Source organism: Gopherus evgoodei, chromosome 13 (genome assembly GCF_007399415.2).
Source record: "Gopherus evgoodei ecotype Sinaloan lineage chromosome 13, rGopEvg1_v1.p, whole genome shotgun sequence".
NCBI classification, from domain to species: Eukaryota; Metazoa; Chordata; order Testudines; family Testudinidae; genus Gopherus; species Gopherus evgoodei.
The window spans coordinates 29,597,715-29,622,760 of NC_044334.1; the positions used below are offsets into that span (position 1 = coordinate 29,597,715).

The 25,046-nt window shown below is 49.9% G+C and overlaps 1 protein-coding gene across 2 annotated transcripts; it reads left to right on the forward strand.

Moving 5' to 3' along the window:
* The first annotated feature begins 245 nt into the window (after positions 1 to 245).
* On the forward strand, positions 246 to 19,636 carry LOC115661224 (zinc finger protein 883-like). Of its 2 annotated transcripts, none has more exons than XM_030583571.1 (5): positions 246 to 322; positions 1,844 to 2,004; positions 11,175 to 11,301; positions 13,449 to 13,568; positions 17,268 to 19,636. In XM_030583571.1, the coding sequence occupies exons 1-5, from the start codon at positions 307 to 309 to the stop codon at positions 19,067 to 19,069; spliced, it is 2,226 nt and encodes a 741-aa protein (XP_030439431.1). In that variant the 5' UTR covers positions 246 to 306; the 3' UTR covers positions 19,070 to 19,636. The 2 variants fall into 2 exon arrangements, with proteins under 2 accessions (XP_030439431.1, XP_030439432.1); XM_030583572.1 differs by lacking the exon at positions 246 to 322 and adding an exon at positions 511 to 517.
* The last annotated feature ends 5,410 nt before the right edge of the window (positions 19,637 to 25,046 follow it).

Genomic DNA, 25,046 nt, shown 5'->3' on the forward strand with positions numbered 1-25,046 from the left:
CTCATCCGTGTTAAGTTAAGCACATGGGTCAGCCTTGGCCTTAAGTAATAACATCCCAGGTGCTGCTGGCCAATGTCCCAGGTAAATGAAAAGACAAAGCCAAGGGCCAGAGCTGTGGCTTGGCTGAATAGCTTCCCAACACTTTTCCAAAGCGCCACAAGGTGCCGATAGGGCTCTGCAGCTGTGTCTGCTCGCTGCAGCCCGTGCTGGCAGCCAAAGGGTTACCGCCGGCTCATCCAGCAGACATTTTGTTGAGCTTTGCAAAATTGTGGCCTGTCCACCGTGTCTCCGAGCTGCCCTGGAGGGATGGAGGCAGCGGGAGGTAAGCCCGGGTCTGCAGAGAGGTCTCCTGTTTGCAGGCTGTGGCTGTGCTCCGCTGCCCAGAGCCTGCTGCAGCCAGGCTGACTAGCACCTTCGCGGCAGGCTGCGCCCTGCGCCCTCAGCCTGTGCACAATGGGCAGGCAGCGAGCCGGCCAGCCCCGCGCCCCGCCCCGAGCTCCCGGAGCCCCTGCGGCAGGTTCGATACCTGCCTGGGGGATTTGTGTACAACGTTTGGTTAGGGTTGCTTAGCAGTGGGGGTGGGGGTGCCCCTCCTGGCCCGGGGAGGGGATGGGAGGGAAGTCCCCCGGAGCCAGGACGTTAGTGGATGGGAGAGAGGGAAGTCCCCCGGAGCCAGGACGTTAGTGGATGGGAGAGAGGGAAGTCCCCCGGAGTCAGCAGGTCAGGGGATGGGATGGGATGGGATGGTGAGGGAGGGAGGGAAGGAAAGGAAGTTGTCAGGGGATGGGATTGGGAGGGAGGGAGGGAGGGAAGGAACGGAAGTTGTCAGGGGATGGGATGGGATGGGATTGGAAGTCCCCTGGACTGGAGCCAGGCCCACCAGGCAGTCCAGGTGCTCATTGGGCCCTAATAGCAGCTCTGTTGCTGAAAATGCAGGCATGCGAGGCTAGCCCAGATCCCCTGCAGGAGGGGATGTACCTGCCCCAACGTCAGCGAACAGGTCCCTGTTGAGACAGCAGGGAGGGATGGGCCCAGGGAGCCTGGAGATGCAATACCAGCTCCCTGTGTGGCCTGGACAAGCCACTCTTTGCCTGCCTCAGTTTCCCCATCTGTCCCCAAAGGGGAGAATAATACCTGATGGATAATTGTCTTGCAGCGATAAGTCAGTTAATGTTTGCATCATACTTCGACCATATGTAGCTGATTAGTTAGGGGCATAAGTGGCTGGTGAAATTGTTCAGGGGGAGGGAACCCAGCCCACCTGCATTCACTGCGCAGCTGTGGCTCCGATCCCATGGGGCTGGGCCCTGCTCCCACCTGTTGGCTCTTGCTGCTTGCAGATTCGGAGGAGCCCACCGCAGTATCACTTGAGGGGCTTGTCTGTGCACAGGTGAAGCTACCCCCTGCAATCCCCTTTGTGGCTTGGGCACTGCTGGATGCAGGGCCTCAGCATGTCTCCCCTCCTCCAGGCCTTCTCCCATTGCTTCCCATCCGTTCAGAATCCCTAGCTGCCCCCTCCCCCACCCACTCAGGATTCCCCTCTTCCCTTAGATCTCCCCCCTGCAGTTCCCTTCAGGATCTCCCATTGCTGCACATGGCACTTGGCTGTTTGCTCTTTATATTGGTTAAAGCTGCTGCCATATCCACTAGCACAGGGTCTTTGAGCAGCCCATCTTATTCTCTTACATTTTGTACCTGTGAAATTCCTGTTCCTTTTCTGTAAATTAAGATAGTTTACAGTCAAGGAACGGACGTAGGCAAACGAGTTTAATGGTTTGTTCCAGTGCTGCACAGAAATGCTTCTCACCTAGTCATTTAACTTCTGTTTGTGTTTTCCTGCAAGCTGAGCGAGGGGCAGGCAGTCCCAGCTCAACAGGTGGGGGGCACTTGTCACAGGCAGGAAGAGACCTGGATTCCGCACCGGCTGGCGAGCTACAGCTGAGAAACAAGCCCTTTGGCAGAGGAGAATCAGGAAGGGAAAAGGCTGCAGATGGCTCTGTTCAGGTAGGACTCCATCACTGCATCTCATGGGCTCTATGCTTGTGGGTAGAAGATACAGTGAAAATTCTAGCATAGCTCGTGGTTCTCAAATGTTGTAACGTGATCAAAACCAGTGATAATGGTAAAGATTATTAACTGTAGCACAGGAGCGCCTCGGAACCCAGTCACAGATCTTGGACCTGCTGTGCTGGGTGTTGTACAGACAGAGAACATTCCACAGAGAGCCCACAATTCGACTGTCAGATAGGCCACAACAGGTAGACAAAACAGACAAACTGGGAGGATGAGAGAAAACTAAAGCTAACAGAATTTAGCAGAAATGCAAATCTCACAGCCTGCCACATGCCTATCCACAGCCAGACTATAGTGATCTGTTGGTATCATGACAAAATTAGGCTTTAAGGAGGGACACAGAGGAGCCTAAGTGGGGGCTTGATGAGTTTTGACTTCAATCAACATATTTAATGAAACACTTTTCGTGCTAAAGTCTTTGTATTGTGTCTGATCAGAGTCAGAATAAAAACACTGGTTTGCACTATGTAGAAATAATTGGAAACAAAGACCTGGAACCAGCAGTGGTATTCAAAGGAACAGACCTTTTCTGGGTAAAAATAATACGAGGCAAGTAGCCGACACTGGAAACGATGGAAAGAATAATTTACGTTACTATTTCCAGGTTGAGGGGGAGAAATGAATCTCTAGTATCCCAGAAATGCAGAAAGATAAAGACATGCAGAATATCCCCAAACTTTCAAAATGGAAGGTTCATCACTAATGGAGTCTATCTTATCTTACATGGCTGCCATTATCATGGTATCTGAGCACCTCAGAATCTTTAATAAGTCCATCCTATCACATAAAGATGTTGTAAGGGAAGTGCTGTTATATGAAGGGGGCACGGGAACAAAGGCAGAGAAAGACTGAGGCTATGTCTACACTTTAAAATGCAAAAAGTCCCCCCCTCCTTTATTTTTTCACTAAAACCACGGGTGCGTCTACACTTGTTAATGACTTTTTGTGGTGAAACTCAGAAGTTTCACCACAAAAAGAAAACCACCTTCACGGGAAGCATACAGCTCTTACCACTGTTCTTTTTGCGCTGCTGTGAAAGTGAAGGCACGTTCTAGCAGTGTAAACACCTTTTGGCTTCTGGAGGATGTCCCACGGTTCCAAAAGCGACCACTCTGGCCAGCGTCTCCACTGCTCTGATGCATGGACGTCCACCCCGACCCCTGTAAGCCCCGGGAAGTTTGAAGGTCTCTTTCCCTTTGTTTGTAGATGTGGCTGGGAAAGCAGCCAGACAGCAGGAGATTTTTAAAAAAATTCCACGGAAGAAACAAGGAAGTAATGGAAGTAATGGGGCTCCTGAGACATGAAGCAGAGCAGCACGGGGAACTGAGCAGGGACCCAGAATGCCTTCTGCTCACCCCCCACCCTCCTTCCCACAAGACCTATCGAGAGAGCTGCACTGTGGGATAGCCGCCCTACAGCGCTGCTCTCATCCGCGATGGAAGTGCTGGTAGTGTAAACACTGAGACGGCTGAGGAATTGAGTGAGTACACAAACCAGCCCCTTACTTTCACCAGGTCCCTATCACCAGTGAAACCTGCAGTGCAAAAACTCTAAGTGTAGACACAGCCTAAGACTATGTCTACACATAAAATGCTACAGTGGCACAGCTGCAGCTGCACCGCTGTACAGCTAAAGTGTAGACACTCACTGTAGCAAGGGAGGGTTCTCCTGTTGTGGGGATTGATCCATCCCCTGAGAGGCGGTAGCTAGGTTGATGGAATAATTCCTCTGTCGACCTAGCACTGTGCACACCTGCAGTTTGGCCTGCTGTACACTAAAAAGTTAGGCTGACCCAGCTACATCGCTCAGGGGTGTGAAAAAGCCACCCCCTGAGCCACATAATTCAGCCAACTAACCCCCAGTGTAGACAGCACTAGGCTGATGGAAGAATTCATCCATCCACCTAGCTGTCGCCTCTCGGGAAGGTGAATGACCTTCACCAATGGGAGAAACCCTCCTGTCAAAGTAGGGAGTGTCTACACTGAAGCGCTACAGATTTTTCACACCCCTGAGCACCATAGCTAGGCAGATACAGGTTTTCAGTGTGGACCAGCCTTACGCGACTTGCCCAATGTCACACAGTCTGTAGCAGACAGGCAGTGGAACAGTCTCTTGAGTCCTTGACCATGAGGCTACCCTTCTGCTCTAGCTCTAAAACAATCTAATTGCTCTGATTGGCCAGGGCTCTTTTATTCATCTTCCCTTTCACAGGTGGTGAGTATCACAGTCTAGGGGAGGCTGAGCCTCCCCAAACGGCCAGGTGTGACCCCTCCCCATGCCCCGACCCAGTCTCCCCCCTGCTTTCAGCTCTTCCCCCGTAGCCTAGGCTGGGGCCACACTGCCTGGCTGGTGCTCCAGGGGGCTTGGGTACCAGTGGCAATGGTGCAGGATCTCTGGGTTCGGCAGGGGAGGGAGGACAGGAGGTGTAGGGGGCCTCTGGGGCAGAAGGGGTGGGGCTGGGGGCTGCCTCCCCAATCTGGCGATTCACCCACTGCCTATATTCCCTTTCCTGGTTCAGAAGGCGATGGGAACATAGAAGACATTCAAGAAATCCTTCTTCCATAGCTGTAAAGTGATTTCAGTCGCTTAGCAGTGCTAGACACAAATCCACATCTTTACTCCTTCACTAAAGCAATTCTATTAAGGAGTGAATTCTAAACCTGGAACCAGAATTCAACAAAGTCCTCTCCCCTGAGAACCCTTTTTCTACAAACTCTGACATTTGGTTCACGTTGTCCTATCTGAGTGGGCTTAGTACTGAGCTTACATTTCTTCCATGTTATTTATTATCTATATTGTGGGAGTGCCTGGGAGCCTCTGTCATGGACCAGGAGCCCTCTGTGCTAGGTGCTGTACAAACAGGCCTGCCTTTCTAACACAGCTACCAGTACAGCTGAATGCCAGTTCTGTTCCAGGCAAGGTCGAGCCACGCTTCAGGTTCCAGACTCCAGATATTGCCTTGGATCGTCTAAATGCGCTGTGCCCCGTGGGGCTGCGGGGCAGCATTAATGCTGCATTTGAGGCTATCTGAGCAAGGGGATAGAGCCCCCTTACAATGAGCATTTTACAGATTTCTCGTTCTAACTCCTTTTCTGTGCACATGTCTGGGGCTCAGACTATGGCTTTGATCCTCTCCCCACTGACCCCCCTTGCTCAGTTCCTCCTCTAGTGCACAGCCCCGCTGCCTCTGCCAGGAAGCACTGCTGAAAACATTACCAGAGGTAAAGTTTTTAACTCCGGGTTGCCGTGTATCCGACTGAAAAGACAGAGTCACTCACACATGCAGACAGGATGCAAGAGGATTTCCAGGCAGTCTGTTGTCACGGTAACTTGGTGGCTCGGGATGACACGGTGTGTTTGCTCAATCTGAGCTGCACCCGCATGCTGGGAATTCGCGCCCTTCCCTTGGCCATTTTCAGAGACTGTGGCCTGGCACTCGGGGGTGTGAGTAATCCACACCCCTGCTTGCTGTAGCTAAGCCGACCTAAGTCCCCATGCAGACAGAATTCTAGCTACCACCTCTCAGCCCTCGTGTCGGCATGGGTAGCATCTCCACCGACGTGTACAGTGGCGCTGCTGTAGCGTCTAAGTGTAGACAAGCCCTGTGTCCTGTGCGTGAGTCTTGCTCTCTGCCTGCATTCTGGAGGGGCTCCTTTTAGAAATTTTGCTCAGAGATCAAAAGTTCTGGTTTATGCCTCCCAGTCACAGCCCCATCTCTTAAGGCAGTGTCCATTGTCCCGGTTCATAGGGGGCTGGTCCTCACAGAATTGGGAAAGGAAGGGGGGTCATGATAACCGTGAACTCCCCACTGCCCTCCCTGTGTGAGAGCCAAGGTCTAGGGAGGTCCTGCTACTCGGAGGGTGTGTGTGGGGGGAACAAACGGGGGCAGTAGGCCTCTCCTTACCCCCCCTCCCACTTCATGTGTAAGCAGACAGTAAATGCCTAAGGAAAGGGGGAGGGGACAGCCACTGAGGGCACGTCTACACTGGCAAAGTTACAGCTCTGGCAGTTACAGTACCGCTCAGAGAGCGCTGAAGGGAAACCGCTGTTGTGTGTTCACACTGACAGCTGCCTGAACAATAGCGTGTTCACACTTGTGGCACTTGCAGTGGTATTCGGAGCGGTGCACTCTGGGCAGCTATCCCACAGAGCACCTCTTCCTCTTCTGCCGCTAAGACTTGTGGGAAGGTGGAGGTCGTGGGACATCCTGGGTCCTGTCCCCATGCCCTGTGATGCATCACTTTACATCCCAGCAATCCCTGTGCTTCCATCTGCATTTGGGGCCATATTTCAATGGTTTGTGTACTGCGCGCCCTGCCCCTTTCAGGCTGCAGGACTGGATCCCGAACTGCTGACCAGTGTGCTGCTTGCTCTGACCAACATGTCACGAGTGGCAGTGGAATTTTTCCTTAAACTACAAAGGCAAGAGGAGTGCGACATTGATCTCTCCACATGGAATAGCTATGACACTAGATTGCTCGTGGCATTCACGAGATGCTGACCAAAGTGGAACACGGCTTTTGGAATTGGGAAACAAACACCGAGTGACGGGATCACATTGTGATGCACGTCTGGGATGACGAGCAGTGGCTGCAGAACTTTCGGATGAGGAAAGCCACGTTCATGGGACTGTGTGAGGAGCTCGCCCCAGCCCTGCGGCGCAAGGACACGAGAATGAGCGCTGCCCTGTTGTTGAAGCACGTGGCGATTGCACTGTGGAAGCTGGCTACTCCAGACTGCTACTGATTGGTCACTAATGAGTTCAGAGTGGGAAAGTCGAGTTGATGGAAGTGTGCAGGGCCATTAATTGCATCCTGCTCCGAAAGACCAGGACTCTGGGCAACATTTGTATCTTATGGATGGCTTTGCACAAATGGGCTTCCCTGACTGGAAGGGCAATAGCTGGCACACACATTCCAATTCTGGCACTAGACAACCTAGCCACTGAGTACATTAATCGCACGGGGCATTTCTCAATGGTTCTCCAGGTGCTTGTGGATCACTATGGGTGTTTCATGGACATTAACGCAGGCTGATTTGGAAAGGTGCATGACACGCGCATCTCTCAGAACACTGACTGTTCAAGAAGTTGCAAGCAGGGACCCTGAACCAGAAGATCACCGAAGGGGAATCAAAATGCCCTTTGTGATCCTGGGAGACTCCACCTACCCCTTAATACTGTGGCTTATGAAGCTTATGAAGCCATATGCGGGGCAGCTTGACAGCAGCAAGGAGTGGTTCAACAACAGGCTGAGCAAGTGCAGAAAGACTGTTGAGTGTGCGTTTGGCTGTTTAAAAGCCCGCTGGAGATGCCTATATGGGAAGCTGGACCTGGCCGATGACAATAGTCCTATGCTTATACCAGGGCTATTAGAGGGGCACGGCGCAGGGCCATAAGGATCAGGGATGGCTTGAGGCAGGAATTTGAAGCTGAAAGCCATTAATATTTATTACTATGCTCGGGATTGCAGTGCTTGTAATGCTAGGAGCTGATTGGTGCACATAACGCAAGAAGGGGGCTTAACATAATTGTATGCTGCTTTGCAGTGCTCTTTTTGCTTTCACTGACTAGACTAAAGATTGCTTTCAAACCAACACAATTCTTTTAATAAAAGACAACAACTGGAGGGGAGAGTCACGTGAAAAAATTCATCAGCAGGGAGGGGGATGGGGGATGGAAGGTCTCAAGAGGAGGAGGAGGGGTCCCAGGACAGCTACAGATGTATGTATGTCCAGGGATCATACCCAACCTTCTCATTTGAAGTAAAATGCAGCGGGTGCTGTACTTTAGCAGGGCCAAGCTGCAGAGGGATGCGTGTTGAGTGCAGTGGGTAGTGGGAATCCGCAGTGCTGGACTGTGAGGAGGGAGGAGTGGAATGCCGCAGATATAGACTGAAGCCAGGAGGTTGATAAGAGTGTGTTGGCGGGGTGGGTGGGGCACAACGTATCCCGGTCATAGCCCCTTTCTGTCATGCATTGTGAAATCTGTCGGTAGGTATCATAATTCCTATGGCTGGAGCACAGCTGGGACTGGACAGCCTCCTTTCCCCGGATGCTCAGCATTGCTCCAGGGGATCGCCTGGTGCATGAAGCAGGCATGGCCACCTGGGAAGATGTGCTGAGACCACTGCACATGTCACCGAGCAAATAGGAAGGGGACTTGCAAATCTGCAAAGGAATGTATGGGGTAGGGCTTGATGGTTGGTCACCTGAGGGCAGGGCAGAAGAGTTCAAACCGATGACTGGAGAGGTGAGAACAGGCATTGTGGGACACCTCCTGGGGGCCACTCACAGCACTGTAATTGACCAGGGTGTCTACACTGGCACCGATGCTGTAGCCCCGGCGCAGAAAGCTGTATGCCTCTCGTCGGGGTGGGATTTTTAGAGCACTACAGCTGCGCAGTTTCTGTGCACTAGTGGCTTGGCAGTGTGTAACCTCGGGAGTTACTGCGCAGAAACTTGCCAGTGTAGACAAGGCCTGAGATGAATGGAGCGGTTCACTCTTCTCAGAGTTATTGTTTCAGGCTGTATTCACATCCATGGGTGTTCTCATTCAGCTGAGAGCATCACATTGAGATGAATGGGCCACTTCACACCTCCGAGCCTCCTGGAGTACAGCCTCTTCTCCACACACTAGGCCCAGATTTGCGGTAGGGACTCTACATCTCCATTCTCCTGCCATTCCCTGCCTCCAGCTGGTACACGCTCCCCAGGTCTGCCCCCCTCTCCCCTTCAAAAAGATCACCACTGACTCTCCCCAGATCCTCAGCCTGCAGAGTCCATGCTGACATCTGCCTCTCGAAGTGGAGGAGGGAGAACCAGGCTGAGATGGCCAGGCAGACGGGAGAGCTGATACAAGAGATGTGAAGGGATGAACATGCAGCTCGAGGTAATTCTTGCCAAGGAGCTAGAGCCATGGAGGATGAAAGTTGGTCTGAGGAACACATGGGTGCTGAGAAATTATTTTAAAAAAAAGAAGGAAATCAAATGCCCCAAAACTTGGTTAATGCAGAATTAAGGTTGGTCATTGGTGCCTTATGCCCTGAACGCGAAGAGTGGCTAAACGTAAACTTCTGAAAGACAGAGCACGAAGGGATAAATTACATGCCACTCCCACAGTGCAACTTTAACCCTGCCCTCTGAGCAATGCCCCAACATGCCAGTAACACATACTAGCACGCTACCCACATAGATGCTACAGAACCCCTGGGACCAGAGCACACACATGAGCACTGCAGGACAGAATCTAACACCTCTTTGCTCACGTAAAACTTGGGTTTAGTCAGGTGTAGCAAACAGGAACTATCTGCACCTGCCGTACATTCAAACACTGAGCCTACCCCAGACCTGCCACCCCTTTCACCCCCCTGAGGCATTGGTCTCACTCAGCCCCAGCAGCCCACTAGCGGACTGCTGGCAGTCCCTATGGCAAGACGACGCCCTGGTGCATGTTTATGGACACAACTTTCCAAATTCAGCACTGAAATGAGGCCTGGATCGCTCAAGGCACATGGGCACATCCCCTCATGTCACAGGGACAGCTCTGCCAAGCTGCTCCACGTAATCCCTCCACCCTTCAGTGCAGCTGCACTTAACCCAGCAAAGGCATCTGCAGTGCATGCAGGGAAACGCTGGAATTCCAGTCTGCGGCGCTTAGCACAAACAAGGGCTTGTTCTCTGAGCCCTTTCTTATACCTGCGTGTTGTTGGTTCATAGACACCGACGCCAGAAGGGACTATTAAGCCAGCTACTCTGACTGCCTGTATGACACAGCCAGAGCATTTCATCCAGTTATGCCTGTAGTGAGCCTCATACTAGACACCCGCATCCGGCCTGATTTGTAACATTGCCAGCATGCAGTCCCTCATTGCTGATCAACTAGGGACTTTGGGGGGGGGGGGTGGGAAGCGGGGGAGGGAAGAGGCCCTCTTATCACCCCGCTTGTAGGCAGGTTTTGTGGAGCCACAGCTCTCACTGCCCACCCAGCCATGGGCTCTGAATGCAGAGCCACGGGGCCTTGCCGTGCAGGGTGGGGGCTGATCCTACTTCAGAGGAGAGCGCGAGCCTCCAGTCCCTCTAGCATCCACATGAAGGTGGTTGAGGCATTGTCATGGACCGGGGCCTGGGCAGTCAGGCCTTGTGGTCAGGACTGGAGTCAGTGGCCAGGAATAGTGCAGAAGTCAGAGCCAGGAACTGAGCAGAGGAGCAGGGGTGGAATGAACTGGGTAGGACAGGAACAAGGCAAGAGCCAGGCTGGGCTCAAGGCTGGGAGCAGGGCAGGCAGCGGCAAGACCACAGCTGCAGGCATGTGCCTCATCGAGCAGCTAGAGATCTGCTCTTGGGCCTAAGAGCTGGCCAAAGAAGTCAGAAAGCCTATCAGGCCACCCTGCTGTGGCTCCGCTGTGCTCATTCGCTGCCCAGAGCACAGCTGTAAGTTGTAAGTCCTCAGTCCTAGCAGGCATGTGGGGCAGGGGAGAAGGCCCGCAGGCTCAGGAGGATCTACAGTTGGAGGGGAGCTGCTCGGGTGGGGTAGACACTGATTCAGAGGGGTCATTGGGGGGAACAGGCGTGGAGGAGTGTTGGAGAGGGAAGGAGGATGTGGCTTATGGGAGAGAGCAGGTGTGTTTGGTGGGGAGAGGGAGGTGGAGCTGGCAGGGCAGGAAGGCTTTTAAAGGCTCATTGGCCATGGGGCTGTGGAGAAGCAGGAAATGTGCACTCCTGGGAGTGCACAGTAAAAAAATGGACGTCCCTCATTTCACAGGGCGTTGTCCCTCATCCTGACAGGCACGTGTCCCTCATTTCGAGAGGGGTGGTGGCAGCTAGTGCTGCCTCGTTGGGGAGTCTCCACTTTGAGAATGGCAAAGCTGCTACTCACCCTCCCAGCATCCCTTTGGAGACTGATTTCCTTCCGTCAGAGCCCTGTGGGGACAAGGGAGAGCTGCAAGTGTGGGATTCCCCTGGGATGCACCAGCTGGAGTTTGTGTTATCAGTGTGAGTTACACACAGGAAAAGGTTCCCCTACCCTGCCGGGACCCAGGGCTGCCGCTGTCAGGCTGTGACTGAAGCAAACCTTGCTGATCACGGTTTATTTGTCATTTCAGGCCCTGATCACGTTTGACGATGTTGCCATCTATTTCTGCAAGGAGGAGTGGGAGGAGCTAGTGGAATGGCAGAAGGAGCTCTACAGAGACGTGATGAGGGACAACTATGAGACTTTGATCTCCCTGGGTAAGGATAATTTTTCTTTGCCAACTCTCACTCAGATTCAGTTCATGGTTATTTCCACGTTCCATTGATTTGTGGTGGTCCACAGTGGAGTGGAGGGTTGCACCACTGTAACTAAACCAGTTTCAAACCAGTACAAAAACTGTGTGTAGACAAGTCCACAGATTCCTCATGTGCTCCCACAATATAGCAATAGCTGCAATATCTCTATTGACAGTATCCTCCAGTTGCAAATAACTATTATGTATTTCTTCACATTTAACTAAGCATATAAGAAAAGCTAATTTATACACTAATATTGACTTAAAATCTGCTTCATTACAGGGTATAACATGGAGTAATAGTTTGAGAGATTACAAGTTCCATTGTTAAGGGCAACTAACTGCACATGTTTTATAATACAGGAATATTTAAAATCCCACACAGGTAATCAGGAGAAGCAAAATATTATATACCAGCCCCAAGATTAACCCTCATTCACTGCCCCTTGCTTCTTCTTGCGTTTATAAGCATTGTTATTATGTGTTGATTGATTAAAGTCTTAAACACTGAAACCAGGTTGCTGCTAAAATACACTTTCTAATAGATAAGAGATCTCTGTCCATCGAGCTTTAGGAAAGTGAGACCCGTCAGCTCAGAAAACGGGTAGCTTCCTTTTGAAGCAGTAATTCTTAGACACTTGCTCAACAAACCATCTCTGAATGATGACTGGCACCAGGTGAATGACTGGAATTTCTGTCTCACGGGAAACAGGAAGGGCGTCAGGCAGGTTGCCTTTGGCGGCTTGCCTGCAGAGGGTCCGCTGGTCCTGCGGCTTTGGTGGACCTCCTGCAGGCATGCCTGCGGAGGGTTCGCTGGTCCCGCGGCTTCGGAGGGCCTCCCGCAGGCGTGAAGCCATGGGACCAGAGGACCCTCCACAGGCAAGCTGCCGAAGGCAGCATGCCTGCCGTGCTTGGGGCGGCAAAATCCCTAGAGCCACGCCTGCACACCAGGGGGTGCAGGAACACCCCCGGCACCCATAATTCCAGCCCCTATGTACACACTGTGCTCTATATGTCTCCTGTCTGTTGGGGTCCTCATTAGCATTCAGTATTGATCAGCTATCCATGTCACCTTCGGTGAAGAAATGGTGTTGATTTCACATCAGTTACCATTTCGTGTGAAACGAATTATTGGTGTGCCCTAGTCCTGTTCCCAGTGGCTTTGGGTCTAGATCAGAAACTCCGTCACAGCAGGCAGTAAGGCCCTGATCCAGCAAAGTGCTGTGAGGATATGATAGGACTAATCCCACTGACTTCAGTGGGATCACTCATGTGCTTACAATGAAACATGATCTTGGAGAGCTTTACTGGACCAGAGCTTAATTCCACAAGTTGTAAGTAGCCCCATAAGAAAAAGTCCAAGGACTAAACTGGTAGGAAAACCAAACTGCTCTTTCTCCAGGACAGAGAGGGGGAAAGCACGTCCTGCCTATAAGCTATCCACTTTGGGAGCAATCTGAGGGCATCAGTCTCATGGTTACAAAAATAATTTCTGCTGCCAGCAAATTCCCTTAAAATGTCCAAATTAGCTGATTGGAAAGTGTTCTCGTCTTTTTTTCCTGCAGAACATTTAGATGAAAATGAAGAATAGTTTTTGTCAAAATATTTCATGGGGTTTTCCCCACAGAAAATCAACCCCCCAAAATATTTCTATTCAGAAAATGATGCTCCAGTGCCTTGGGAGTTGTAGTTCAAGTGCCTCATGCTCCATTTTATTCTATAGGCTGGGGTCCCTGATTGGACTACATCTCCCATGATGCACAGTGGTCTCCTGTCTTGTTGAGGGGCGGTGGTGCACCAGAGTGGTCACGTTGCCGTGCTGTGTAGTGGGAGACAAAAGTCCAGCTAGGGAGCCCAGTCCATGGAGGAGGATGGGAGCATGGGTACTGCGGCAGCACTTCAGAATGGAAATATTTGGTTTTGGACATTCAGTTTTTCACCTAAACAACAGTTTGTGCAGAAAGCAGACACTTCTCACCACAAAAAAGTGTTTAGTCAAAAACCCAGGAAGGGTTCAGGGGAAGAGTTTATTTGTTTATTTAGTCCCCTACAAAATACTAAATTCTTTATATTTGAAATGAGTTTTTTCTGATGTTCATTCTTCTCCAGTGCCAGGTCCTGCAGCTACCAAACCTGCCCTTATCTGGCTGATAGAACAAGGTGAAGAGCCATGTGCCCGGACTTGCCAGGACTCGGGGGAAGGAGGCAGTGCGAGGTACGTTTCCTCAGGTGAGTAACAATTTACACTTCAACAGTTATTTGCATCTTTCAAAAGCTTCCTAGTAAAAAATTGGCCGAGTCTGGCTCTGACTCAGGGTTTCCTCAAAAGAAGAATTCAGAGAAATAAGGACCGACTAAAACTATTGGAGGACCAAAAGATTTGGCCTCGTTTTATCCTTTCATATTCCAATTTGCATACTAATAAAAATGTGCATGTTAATTTTCACCATAATAAAATTTGCCACACAATTTCCATAGTAATAAAAATTTGCATACTGACGTGCATAGTAATACAGTGTGCTGCATAATGATTTGCATAGTAATAAAATGTTCATGCTAATAAACCCAGATGACAAGCCCTGGCTCTGCACTCCCCCATACCTTGCAGGCGTTTGCAATCCGAAGTTGGACTGGCTTGCATGTGGTCTCTATCTTCAGAATGGGTTAAACCAAACCTCTGGATCAAAAAAGCTAACATGGCCCCATCCTTGTTAACGTGCATATCTAGCTCCGCCCTCTTCTCAGCCCTTTATCATTGTCCTTTTCCCTACTGGCTAAGTAATTCTCTTCCCCTTCCTAGTTACAGTCTGGCTGAAGTCACTTGTCTGGTGCCTAAGCTTTAACGAGCACATAATGCTCACTGTTCTTGTGAGAGACTCCCAGAAACCCACATGGTCTTAGGGACACTTCTAAACATAATCAGCTCGTGGCCAACATTCTGAAGAACGCTTACTGACTCTGGGTACCTGAATCTTGGCACAAGACACCAGGTGCCTTATCTTCATGCTGAAACCTCTGAAAAATCAGAACAGCAGTGTCTCCACTTGGGGACCCAGCAATTCAGGGACCCCAAATCAGTGGCCACTTTTAAAGAGGAGGCCATGTGTACCTGCACTGCTTTGCTGGACAGTGCACACAGAGGGCCCATAGGGACACCTCTCTAGTCCTTTTGTTTTCGTGCTTGCGGTCGCTGCAGATCAGTGACTTTCAGGAGCGGGGTCCTGACCAAAGACAATGTGCTGCGTGATGTGATTTTGGATTGGGAGGGTCCCAGAAGTCATTCCCAAGTGGCTGGGATTACCTTTCTTGCACTGCCAGTCAGCTGTTCTCCAGCCAGGAGCACAAACATGCCTACTCCCCACTGAGAACAGTTGATTGTTGATCCAATCCATATGAATTTTATATGAGCCCAGAGGAGCTGCCTACTTCAATTGCAATTGACCCACAGTAACTTGTTTTCTGCATATAAAAGCCAGGGCCAGTGTTAGGAGGTAGCAAGCAGAGCAATTGCCAGGGGCCTATCCCACAGGGTCCCCCACAAACCTACATTGCTCAGGCTTTGGCTTCAGCCCTGCGTGGCGGGACTCAGGGCCCCGGTGTTCAGCCCCATTTGATGAGGCTTCAGATTTCTACCCTGGGCCCCAGCAAGTCTTAACGCTGGTTCTGCTTGGCGGATCCCCTGAAACGTGCTCACGGCCCCCCAGGGGGCCCCAGACCTCTGGTTGAGAATCACTGACCTAGATAGCTCTCCATGTTGCATAGATAACAGCCCAGAGGAGACCAGGGCAGGGAAAATGCGGGACAACCTTCTAATCAGCCAAATCAGTTAATTGGCTGATACCCAGACAGACAAGTATTTCAAAAGCTTCCTTCTTCCACAGGATTCCATTTGCAATTAATCTTCCTTAATCTGATGGTTGTAATATATATATTAGTTCAGTTATATATTCTACTGCACACTTGATTTCAGGATTTCTTGTAAACAATAAACAAAAGGTCCTACAGAAGAATACACAAGATATCCTGTAGCATATTCCAGTTTACAGAATATTTAGCCCACATAAGAGAGGTTTTCTAGGGTTAATCAAATACTCTGTAAATGAATCTTATTCATTTTCAGTAAATGGCAACTAAATTCCAGCTGGTACTTGTTCTTGCAAGACTGAGATTTAGGAACAATTGGTGTGTGCTTGAGAGGTGTCAATTTTAAGTGTTGTCTGCTTGTACAAGACACAAAACAGAGGAAACAAGTGGTTGTCTATGAATAGCAGTAGGATCATTATCCATGTATTAGATGCTTGTTTGAACTGTGTGCAATTCCAGATTCAAGTTCATTAAATAGGCTGCTGAGATATTATGTTGCAGATGATGGGCAACATTTTCCAAGGAGCCCAAGTCCCATTTTCAGAAGGGATTTAGAACTAGATTCACAAGGGGACTTTGGCACCAAACTCAAGTGGCTAGGTGCCACAGAGATCCTCAGAACCCCTTCTTAGCTCCTGCCCAATCCTGAAAGCACCCCTGTTTCTGCAAATGAAGTTCCCTCGGGGCTAAGCTTTTGCTGGCGGACAGGAACGAGTCCAGGCAACTCCTGAGGCTGCCAAGCTGCTCAGCATCCTAGCTCCTGCCCAAGCCCCTATGGGATTCTTTAGCTAGATATTTGCCTGTGGGGCCCAATCCGGTAGGTGTTCTCGTAGCATGACAAAGCCAGCCCAGAACACCCAAGGGCCTGCTAGTGAGGGCACTGGTCAGAGGTTTGCACCCAAGTTCATGTCCTTGCTCCAAATCGGGCAGAGTGGGGATTTGAAAACAGGTCTCATCTCCCAGGTGAGTGCCCCAACCACTGGGTTATTGGCTATAATGGGGTGGGTTCTCAGTCTGTTTTTTTGTGAGAAGGGGCTGCCCTGGCTTAGGCACCTAACTCCAGGAGAGGATTCACAGCTGTGAATCCCAATTCTAATGACCTTTGAGCCCTCAGCATTTTCTACTGGTTAACTTAAGCAACAAAATGTCCAGCGTGTTGCTTCCTGTAACTCCCATTCTTAGGTACCCGACTCTCATGCATTGTGTGGGGAGCCTGGACACCTAATCTGGCACTGAGGATTCCATTGGGAACCTCAGTCCTTTTGTGGATCTAGCCCTTAGGCCTAAATCCTAGTAACTTCAATGTGGCTAAGGGCTTGTCTACGCTACAATCTTAAATTGACCCAGTTAGGTCGTTTTACAGCCACCGCGCTGTGCATGCTGACCAGGATTGGAGAGGGGCAGTGTGGGGGCTGAGCGCCAGGGGGGGAAAGCCGTCTAAGGCTTCTTGCCTCCAGCAGGGAGATTCAAACCCACAGTCTGGCTGGCTGCCATCCCGGTGAGGAGCAGGGAACCAGGACCCTGAGGGACAGCTGGGCTCCCAGTGGGAAGCCAGGGTGACAGCCCAAGCCAGCAGCCTGGGGGCTGCCGTGCTCTTGGCAGGGAGTGGGGAACTGGGACCACAGGGGGGCAGCCCAGCCTGGAGCGGAGACTTCACAGCAGCCCGGCTGGGGAGCCTGGCGCCAGCTCTCTTGTCAATTTCACAGCTCCAGCAGAGAGAGCCAACAGCCCATGTAAGTAACAGTGTCTACATAGACTCTGCTTTGTCCTAACTACACCGACATAAGCCCTGCGCCTCTTGTGGAGGTAGAGTTATGTCGGTGTAGTACGGCACTTACATTGGCGGGAGCAAGGCTGTAGTGCAGACACTGACATCGTTAGGCCAATGTAAGCTGCCTCGTCGACCTAACTCTGTAGTGCAGGCCAAGCCTAAGGCTCTGGAGTATCTAAATCACTTTTGAAAACAGGACTTACCGTACATATATTTATCTTAGGCATTTATGAAATAAGTACATTGATCCACGTGCATGCACTAATCCAGCTCTGGGTTCCCCTTTATTCCAGCCCATGAGCTCATCTCAAGAAATAATGATAAGGAGTCTCTAGAGATGTTGGATGAGCACAGGACCTTGCCACGAGAAGCCAGGGCAAGTGCTTTCCCAGGCTGTGGTTGGGGTGTGGGCGAGGGGCAGCCTGGGTCAGAAGGACAGCAGAAGCCAGCAGGAAACCCAAGTGGTGGAGCGAATCGGTGTGGCAGAGGATTCAGTGAAGTGGAAGATGCTGCTGCCTCCCCAAGAACCTCCCCAGAGCAGAGATTGCACTGCTGCATGGAATACAATGAACGCTTTCCTCACCTGTCGCATGTAACCTATCACTCCAGAGCCCATGCTGGGGAGAGACCCCATAAGTGCCCCACCTGCGAGAAGGAATTCAGCCGGCGTGCACACCTTATTCAGCATCAGCAGGTGCACACCAGGGAGAGACCCTACAGCTGCCCTGAGTGTGGGAGGGGCTTCAGCCGCAGCTCTAAGCTTATGGAGCACCAGAGACTCCACACAGGGGAGAGACCCTACGAATGTCCCGAGTGCCAGAAAAGCTTCAGCCAGAGCTCCAGGCTGATCAAACACCAGAGAATCCACACAGGGGAGAGGCCCTTCCAGTGCCCCAGGTGCGAGAAGAGCTTTGCAGAGAGCACGAGCATGCTGCAGCATTACAGAGTCCACACGGGGGAGAGGCCCTACACGTGCAGCTACTGCCAGCAGAGCTTCAGCCGAGGCTCGCGGCTGGCGGAGCACCAGAGGGTCCACACTGGGAAAAAGCCCCATCAGTGCGGCGAGTGCGGGAAGAGCTTCGGGAACCGCTCGACCCTCACCACCCACTACAGGACCCACACGAGCGAGAGGCCCTTCACATGCGGTGAGTGTGGCAAGAGCTTCAAGCAAGGCTCGGCGCTGATCGCGCATCGGAGGAGCCACACCGGAGAGAGGCCCTTTACATGCACAGAGTGTGGGAAAAGCTTCGCTCTGAGCTCACACCTGATCAAACACCAGAGAATCCACACGGGGGAGCGACCCTTCCAGTGCCCCGAGTGCGAGAGGAGCTTCGTGCGGAACTCGCACCTCACCGAGCATCGCCGGATCCACACCGGGGAGAGACCCTACCAGTGCCCTGAATGCAAGAGGAGCTTCCGCCGCAGCTCCCGGCTCGTTGAGCACCAGAGGATCCACACAGGAGAAAGACCCTACAAATGTCCCCAGTGCGAGAAGAGCTTCAGCCGCAGCTCGGCCCTCAGCGATCACCGCCTCCGAGTCCACGCGGAGGAGGACAGCCCCTCCGATCAGCCGAACGCCCCCGGAAGGGAAAGAGGCTACCAGTGCGGCGAATGCGAGAAGAGCTTCTTTCGGAGATCCCGTTTTGTTGAACACCGCAGAGTCCACACAGGAGAGAGGCCCTTTAAGTGTCCCGAGTGCAAGAGAGGCTTCCGCTCCAGCACAACCCTTACCAAACACTCCAGAATCCATACAGGGGAAAAGCCTTACAAGTGTTCTGCATGCGAGAAATGCTTTGTCCACTGCTCCAAGCTGATGGCACATCAGAGGAGCCACACCACAGAGAAACCCTTTAAATGCAACGAGTGCGAGAAAAGCTTCACTCAGAAGTCGGGCCTCATAGATCATCAAAGGATCCACACGGGAGAAAAACCCTATCGATGTCCCACCTGTGAGAAAAGCTTCAGCAGGAGCTCGACACTCATTCAGCATCAGAAAATCCACATGACAGACAAACCCTATAAGTGTCCTGAGTGTGAGAGAGGCTTTAGACGACACGCACATCTCAGAGAACACCAGAAAACCCATGCACCATAGGAACTGGCTGAATTTAGCACACAGAGCTAGCCACTGAAGGCGGATGTATTCCTGTCAGCGTTCGGGAAGTGCCATCAGCAGTATTTCTAGAGCTTGGGAGACTTGTTTCATGACGAAAAGGAAATAATTGTATTTTGGGACAGTTGGGAACGAACAAGGAAATTTGGTGCAAATAACTAGTGCTCCTGGAATGTTGAGGTTGAGAAAATAAGCCGTCCGAAGCCAGGCAATGCAGAGTTAAGTGCAGCCTTACCGTTGTCCTCTTGTGCTTATCCCTTTACAAACAGGATTTCTCTTGATTATAAAAAGATTTGCCAATTAATGTAACAGATACAAACAAGAATTTCTTATGCAGCCCTGCAGACAATATATCACAGTATAGCATAGCTGAGGCAATGGGGTTGGCTTGCTTTTTTTTTTTTTTTTAAAGTCTCAGTGAGATCTGCAAGACAAGTGAAATTTAATGTTCCGTAACAACACAGTAGCAAATATTGTAAATTGACTGGCACAGAGTGTGAAGTGACCAGGTGTTCGAGGTTATCTCAGTGGCCGGTGCCTGAGCATGCATAGCAGAGTTTCTTCTTCTCACTGCCCCTGTCAGCAGCCTTTCTGGATGCCCAGTGGTTCACCGCTTTCCACAAGTTAGCCGTCCAGCTAGTTCGCCCTTTCAGGTACCAAATCCCAAGTCAAAACCACAGTCTCAGTATCTGTGGGCCCCCAGGCCTTCCCCTAGGATCCTGAAAACAGAGACAAATCTAAATGTTACCCAGTGTTTCCAGCCCCAGCACACTCACCACCTCAGTCCATTCCAGTGCCTCAGTCCTTGCTACACTCTCTTTTGGGCCACCACACCAAGTGTCTTCATCTCCTGCAGCCTCTGTTTACTTCTGGCCCCTAGTTTTTCAACCTCCTGCAACCATCCTCAGCCACTTTGGCCTCTTTCCCAGGGTTCATGCCCCTCTGTCGTCAGGGTTCACTGCTAGCAGGCTGGTCAGTGCCCCTCCTGGGTCCTCGTTCCTTCTGTCAGCCCCAGGACTTCCTACCGGCTTCCCCCTACCCGCTGTTGGGCTTCCTTCTTGATAATTTTGCCCTACCAGACACACCCCTTCCCCAGGTGCAGAAACAGCAGGGCTAATTAAGACCTCGTCTGCATCTTTAACCTATTCCTGAACCCTACTCCCCTTACATAGACTCCCTGGGTGCTGTGGGGGGGGGGGAGGTTGACCCCCATTCCCCATTCTGAGCAGCACTAGTCCAAGATCGTACAGGAGGGTGGCCCAGATGCTCACCTAGTCACTTTGAAGTGGATAGCTGCTGCAGCCAGTGGGAGAAGACATCCTAGAATATCGTAGAATCCTAGGACTGGAAGGGACCTCGAGAGGTCTTCTAGTCCAGTCCCCTGCACTTAGGGCAGAACTGAGTATTATCTAGACCATCCCTGACAGGTGTTTGTCTGATCTGCTCTTAAAAATCTCCAATGATGGAGATTCCACAACCTCCCTGGGCAATTGATTCCAGTGCTTAACCACCCTGACAGTTAGGAGTTTTTCCTAATGTCCAACCTAAACCTCCCTTGCTGCAATTTAAGCCCATTGCTGCTTGGCCTATCTTCGGAGGTTAAAGAAAACTATTTTTCTCCCTCCTTGTAACAACCTTTTATGTATTTGAAAACTGTTGTTATGTCCCCCCTCAGTCATCTCTTCTGGAGACTAAAAAAACCCCCAAACCCTTTTTTTTCAATATTCCCTCATAGGTCATGTTTTCTAGCCCTTTAATCATTTTTGTTGTTCTTCTCTGGACCTTCTCCAGTTCATCCATATCTTTCCTGAAAGGTGGCACCCAGAACTGGACACAATACTCCAGCCAAGGCCTAATCAGCACAGAGCAGAGTGGAAGAATTATTCCTTGTGTCTTGCTTACAACACTCCTGCTAATACATCCCAGAAGGATGTTTGATTTTTTTGCAACAGCGTTACACTGTTGACTCATATTTAGCTTGTGATCCATGATGACCCCCAGATCCCTTTCCCCAGTACTCCTTCCTAGGCAGTCAGTTCCCATTTTCTATTTGTGCAACTGATGGTTCCTTCCTAAGTGGAGCACTTTGCATTTGTTCTTATTGAATTTCATCCTATTTACTTCAGACCATTCTCCAGTTCATCCAGATCATTTTGAATTTTAATCCTATCCTCCAAAGCACTTGCAACCCCCCTCCCAGTTTGTTATTGTCTGTAAACTTTATAAGTGTACTCTCCATGCTATTATCTAAATAACTGATGAATAATATATGGAGATATACCAATCTCATAGAGCTGGAAGAGTCATTGAGTCCTCTCCCCTGCCTTCACTAGCAGGACCAAGTACTATCCTGAACAGTTTTGTGGGTTGTTGTTTTTTTTTGTCTCAGATCCCTAAATGGCCCCCTCAAGGATTGAACTCACAAGCTTGGATTTAGCAGGCCAAGACTCAAACCACTGAGCTATTCCTCCCTAGCTCTATGAAGAGATTGAAGAGAACTGGACCCAGAACTGATCCTTGTGGAACCCCATTTGATATGCCCTTCCACCTTGACTATAACCACGGATAACTACTATCTGGGAGCAGTTTTCCAAACAGTTGTGCACCCACCTTAGAGTAGCTCCACCTAGGTTGTATTTCCCTAGTTTGTTTATGAGGTGATGCGAGACAGTATCAGAAGCCTTGCTAAAGTCAGGCTATATTCATCTGGCCACTTGGTGATGAGATGCACAGGCTGCTTACCAGGCTGTGGATGAGTGTGAGGTCATAGAGCATCTCGAAACACCAGGAGCCTTTGGGAATTGAGACTCGGTTCAAAATATCCCAGTCCCCACCCATCCCTTCCCCATCACACGACCTCCTTTCATTCCACTCGCTGGGTTTAGGTCAGCCACATGGCTCAGGTTGGTGATTGTCCTTATCCAGGGCTGCTTTGCATAACATAAAAGGAATCCTGAGGTTGACCGGTTCCTTATTCAAAGGCCAATTTGATAGCAACATAAAAGTAAACATTTGAAAATTAGATCTGTCGGTTAATCACCGTTAACTCACGTGATTAACAAAAAAATTAATCACGATTAATCACACTATTAAACAATAGAATATCAATTGAAATGTATTAAATATGTTTGGATGTTTTTCTACATTTTTTCAAATATATTGATTTCAATTACAAAACAGAATACAAAGTGTACAGTGCTCACTTTATATAATTTTTTGTTACTAATATTTGCACTGTAAAAATGATAAACAAGAGAAACAGTATTTTTCAGTTCACCTAATACAAGTACTGTAGTGCAATCGCTTTATCGTGAAAGTGCAACTTACAAATGTAGGGGATTTTTGTTACATATTTAATTAACACTTTTTTTTAACAAGCGTCTTCAGCATGGAAGCATGTCCTCTGGAACGATGGCAGAAGCGTGAATAGACATGAATGTTTAGGGCATCTGGCATGTAAATAGCTTGTGACGCCGGCTACAACAGTCCCATGCGAACGCCTGTTCTCACTTTCAGGTGACAGTGTAATTAAGAAGTGGGCAGCATTATCTCCCGTAAATGTAAACAAATTTGTTTCTCTTAGCGATTGGCTGAACAAGAAGTAGGACTGAGTGGACGTGTAGGCGCTAAACTTTTACACTGTTTTGTTTTTGAATGGAGGGGGTTTTGTACATAACTACATATGTAAGTTCAACCTTCATGATAAAGAGATTGCATACAGTGCTTGTATTAGGTGCATTGAAGAAATATTTTGTTTTCTACTGTGCAAATATTTGTGATAAAAAATAACTATAAAGTGAGCACTGTACACATTGTATTCTGTGTTGTAATTGAGTATATTTGAAAATGTAGAAAACATCCAAAATGATTTAAATAAATGGTATTTTATTGTTTAACAGTGTGATTAATCGCGAGTCATTTTGTTAATTGCTTTACAGCCCTATTCGAAATTCAGTATCATAGAGGAATGTGGGTCACATTCGGGCAGCTGCCATCTCTCTGCAACACACGGAGTTATGGCTAGGATTTTAAAGGTATTGAGATGCCTAATTGCCATTGAAATTGATGGGAACTAGGCACGTAATTACCTTTAAAAATCTGGGCTCATGTGCCTGCTGTTAGCTGCCAGTCCAGGTCACAAGCACTGGCTGCTTTCCCCGGGTACTGTTTGCGCTGGGATCCTTAGACCTTTGCCTGCACAAGAAAGTTGCTGCAGTTTAACTGAACTTAACGTATACCTGACAGGTATAAATGCCTGTGTGGACACTCTTAGGCCAAGGTAAAAGTGGCTCGTTTGGGTTTAACTGTAACTTGTTCCCGGTTGACGTAAGCAAAACCAAAATAAGCTGCTGTTACTGAGCGTGTCCAGGGAGGGTTTTGCATTGATTTAACTGAACAGGCGTAAATCACCCCTAGTGCCCTCGTTTATACCCAGCCCTGGTACAGCTGTAACCATAGCAGTATAGTTAAGGCGCCTGCCCCTCACGTGGCTGCAGTTAAAGCAGTGTAAAGGTGCTTACAGCGGTGCAGCTTATTCCGTACAGGAAAGGGAATAAATTATACTTTATACAGTCTAACGCTCCACTCCAGGTGTTCTACTGTATCCCTAGATTGGTAAGAACTCACCTCCCTCTCCCCACCTGGCATACAGCCGTACAAACACTGTGCATGCAGCAGGTGTTCATTAAACTTCAGTGCCCCTGCGTGTGCTGATGAGCCCTTCGGGGGGTGGCAGGACCGCAGGGGCTGGGAACTTGTTTTGCAGGGAGAGTCATTCCCACCTCAAACCTGACTTTATAGCATTAGATGTAGGTTCCCCGGCTTTAGTATATAGTGGAAATAGCAACTGCAATGTATTTATTACCCTTTCCTCCCTCTCGTAGCCAGCCCCCTTGCATGTAAGTGTGATGGCTGTTTTGTTCTAATGCTGTTTATTAAAGCATAAAATGCTATGTGCTCTCTCTGTTTATTAGCATTCAGCATGGAATGGGCAGGTCCCTTCCCCACCAGCACAGAAGCGCAAGGTGCTTTGAGCACATCCCGATTACAGGCAGCCATGCCAGACCATCTGGGGGAAGCAGCCATTGCAGTTCTTAGGCACAGTACAAGCTATGGGACAAAGCTGGCCAGTTCAAATCCTGACTGCGACCAATGTACTATGCTGACCCCTCTACAGTCACCGCAGCCTCTTGCTCTGTCACCTATCGCAGACCCAGTCACATCCTTTTCTCCTGACCAACTTCCCAACCTCCTGGCCCCACACCCATGTCCGGGGATTAAGCTTGGCATTTTCAGCATTGCTCCACACAGCAGGTGCGTGTTGGGTGCTGAGGACTAGCTCCACAAAGGAACGTGGGCATCCCAATGCACAGCGGTGTCAGGCCATTGGCGGCTCTGGGCACGTGCACCACTAGACACATAGGCACCTGGGGAAACTTGCCAACTATAGGATTAGGTAGAAGCTGAGCAGGGGAGTTGAGGATCTCCGGCGTCCCTCTGTGGAACTAAACCTGAGCTCTTAGCATCACGGAAAACGACTCTGCTCCAATCCTACCGCCCCTTGGTAGGGTCTCTCTGCTGCTGACGCTATTGCAAGCGGATTATTTTGGAACAAGTCTCCCTGGTCAGCTCCTACAGTCTGACACCAGTGAGGTCAATTTGCCTCCTGCAGAACTGTGCATGTTATTAGATGTGACTAGAAACTGATGCAACTAGGAGGCATTTTGTGGGGGATAAAACATTTATTCTGGCCAAAGGTGTCACACAGCTCCAGTATTTGTGGGTTTCCTTGTTTTATGGTTTCTTGACCCACTGTCACCCTGCTACTGCAGATTTAGCCTGGCTCCAAACACTGCCCTGAAGGGCCTGCTTGACAAGCTTCTCTTATCCCCCAACAAAATTACCACCCCTCCTCCTCCAACCTCCCTTTCCCCCATACATATAAAACCAGGCAGTCCGA

Bases quoted from the DNA above. Each gene is read 5' to 3' on its own strand.
- LOC115661224 (XM_030583571.1), top strand. The intron at 11,302-13,448 runs GTAAGGATAATT...ATTCTTCTCCAG, and splicing joins TGAGACTTTGATCTCCCTGG to TGCCAGGTCCTGCAGCTACC. The intron at 13,569-17,267 runs GTGAGTAACAAT...CCTTTATTCCAG, and splicing joins TGCGAGGTACGTTTCCTCAG to CCCATGAGCTCATCTCAAGA.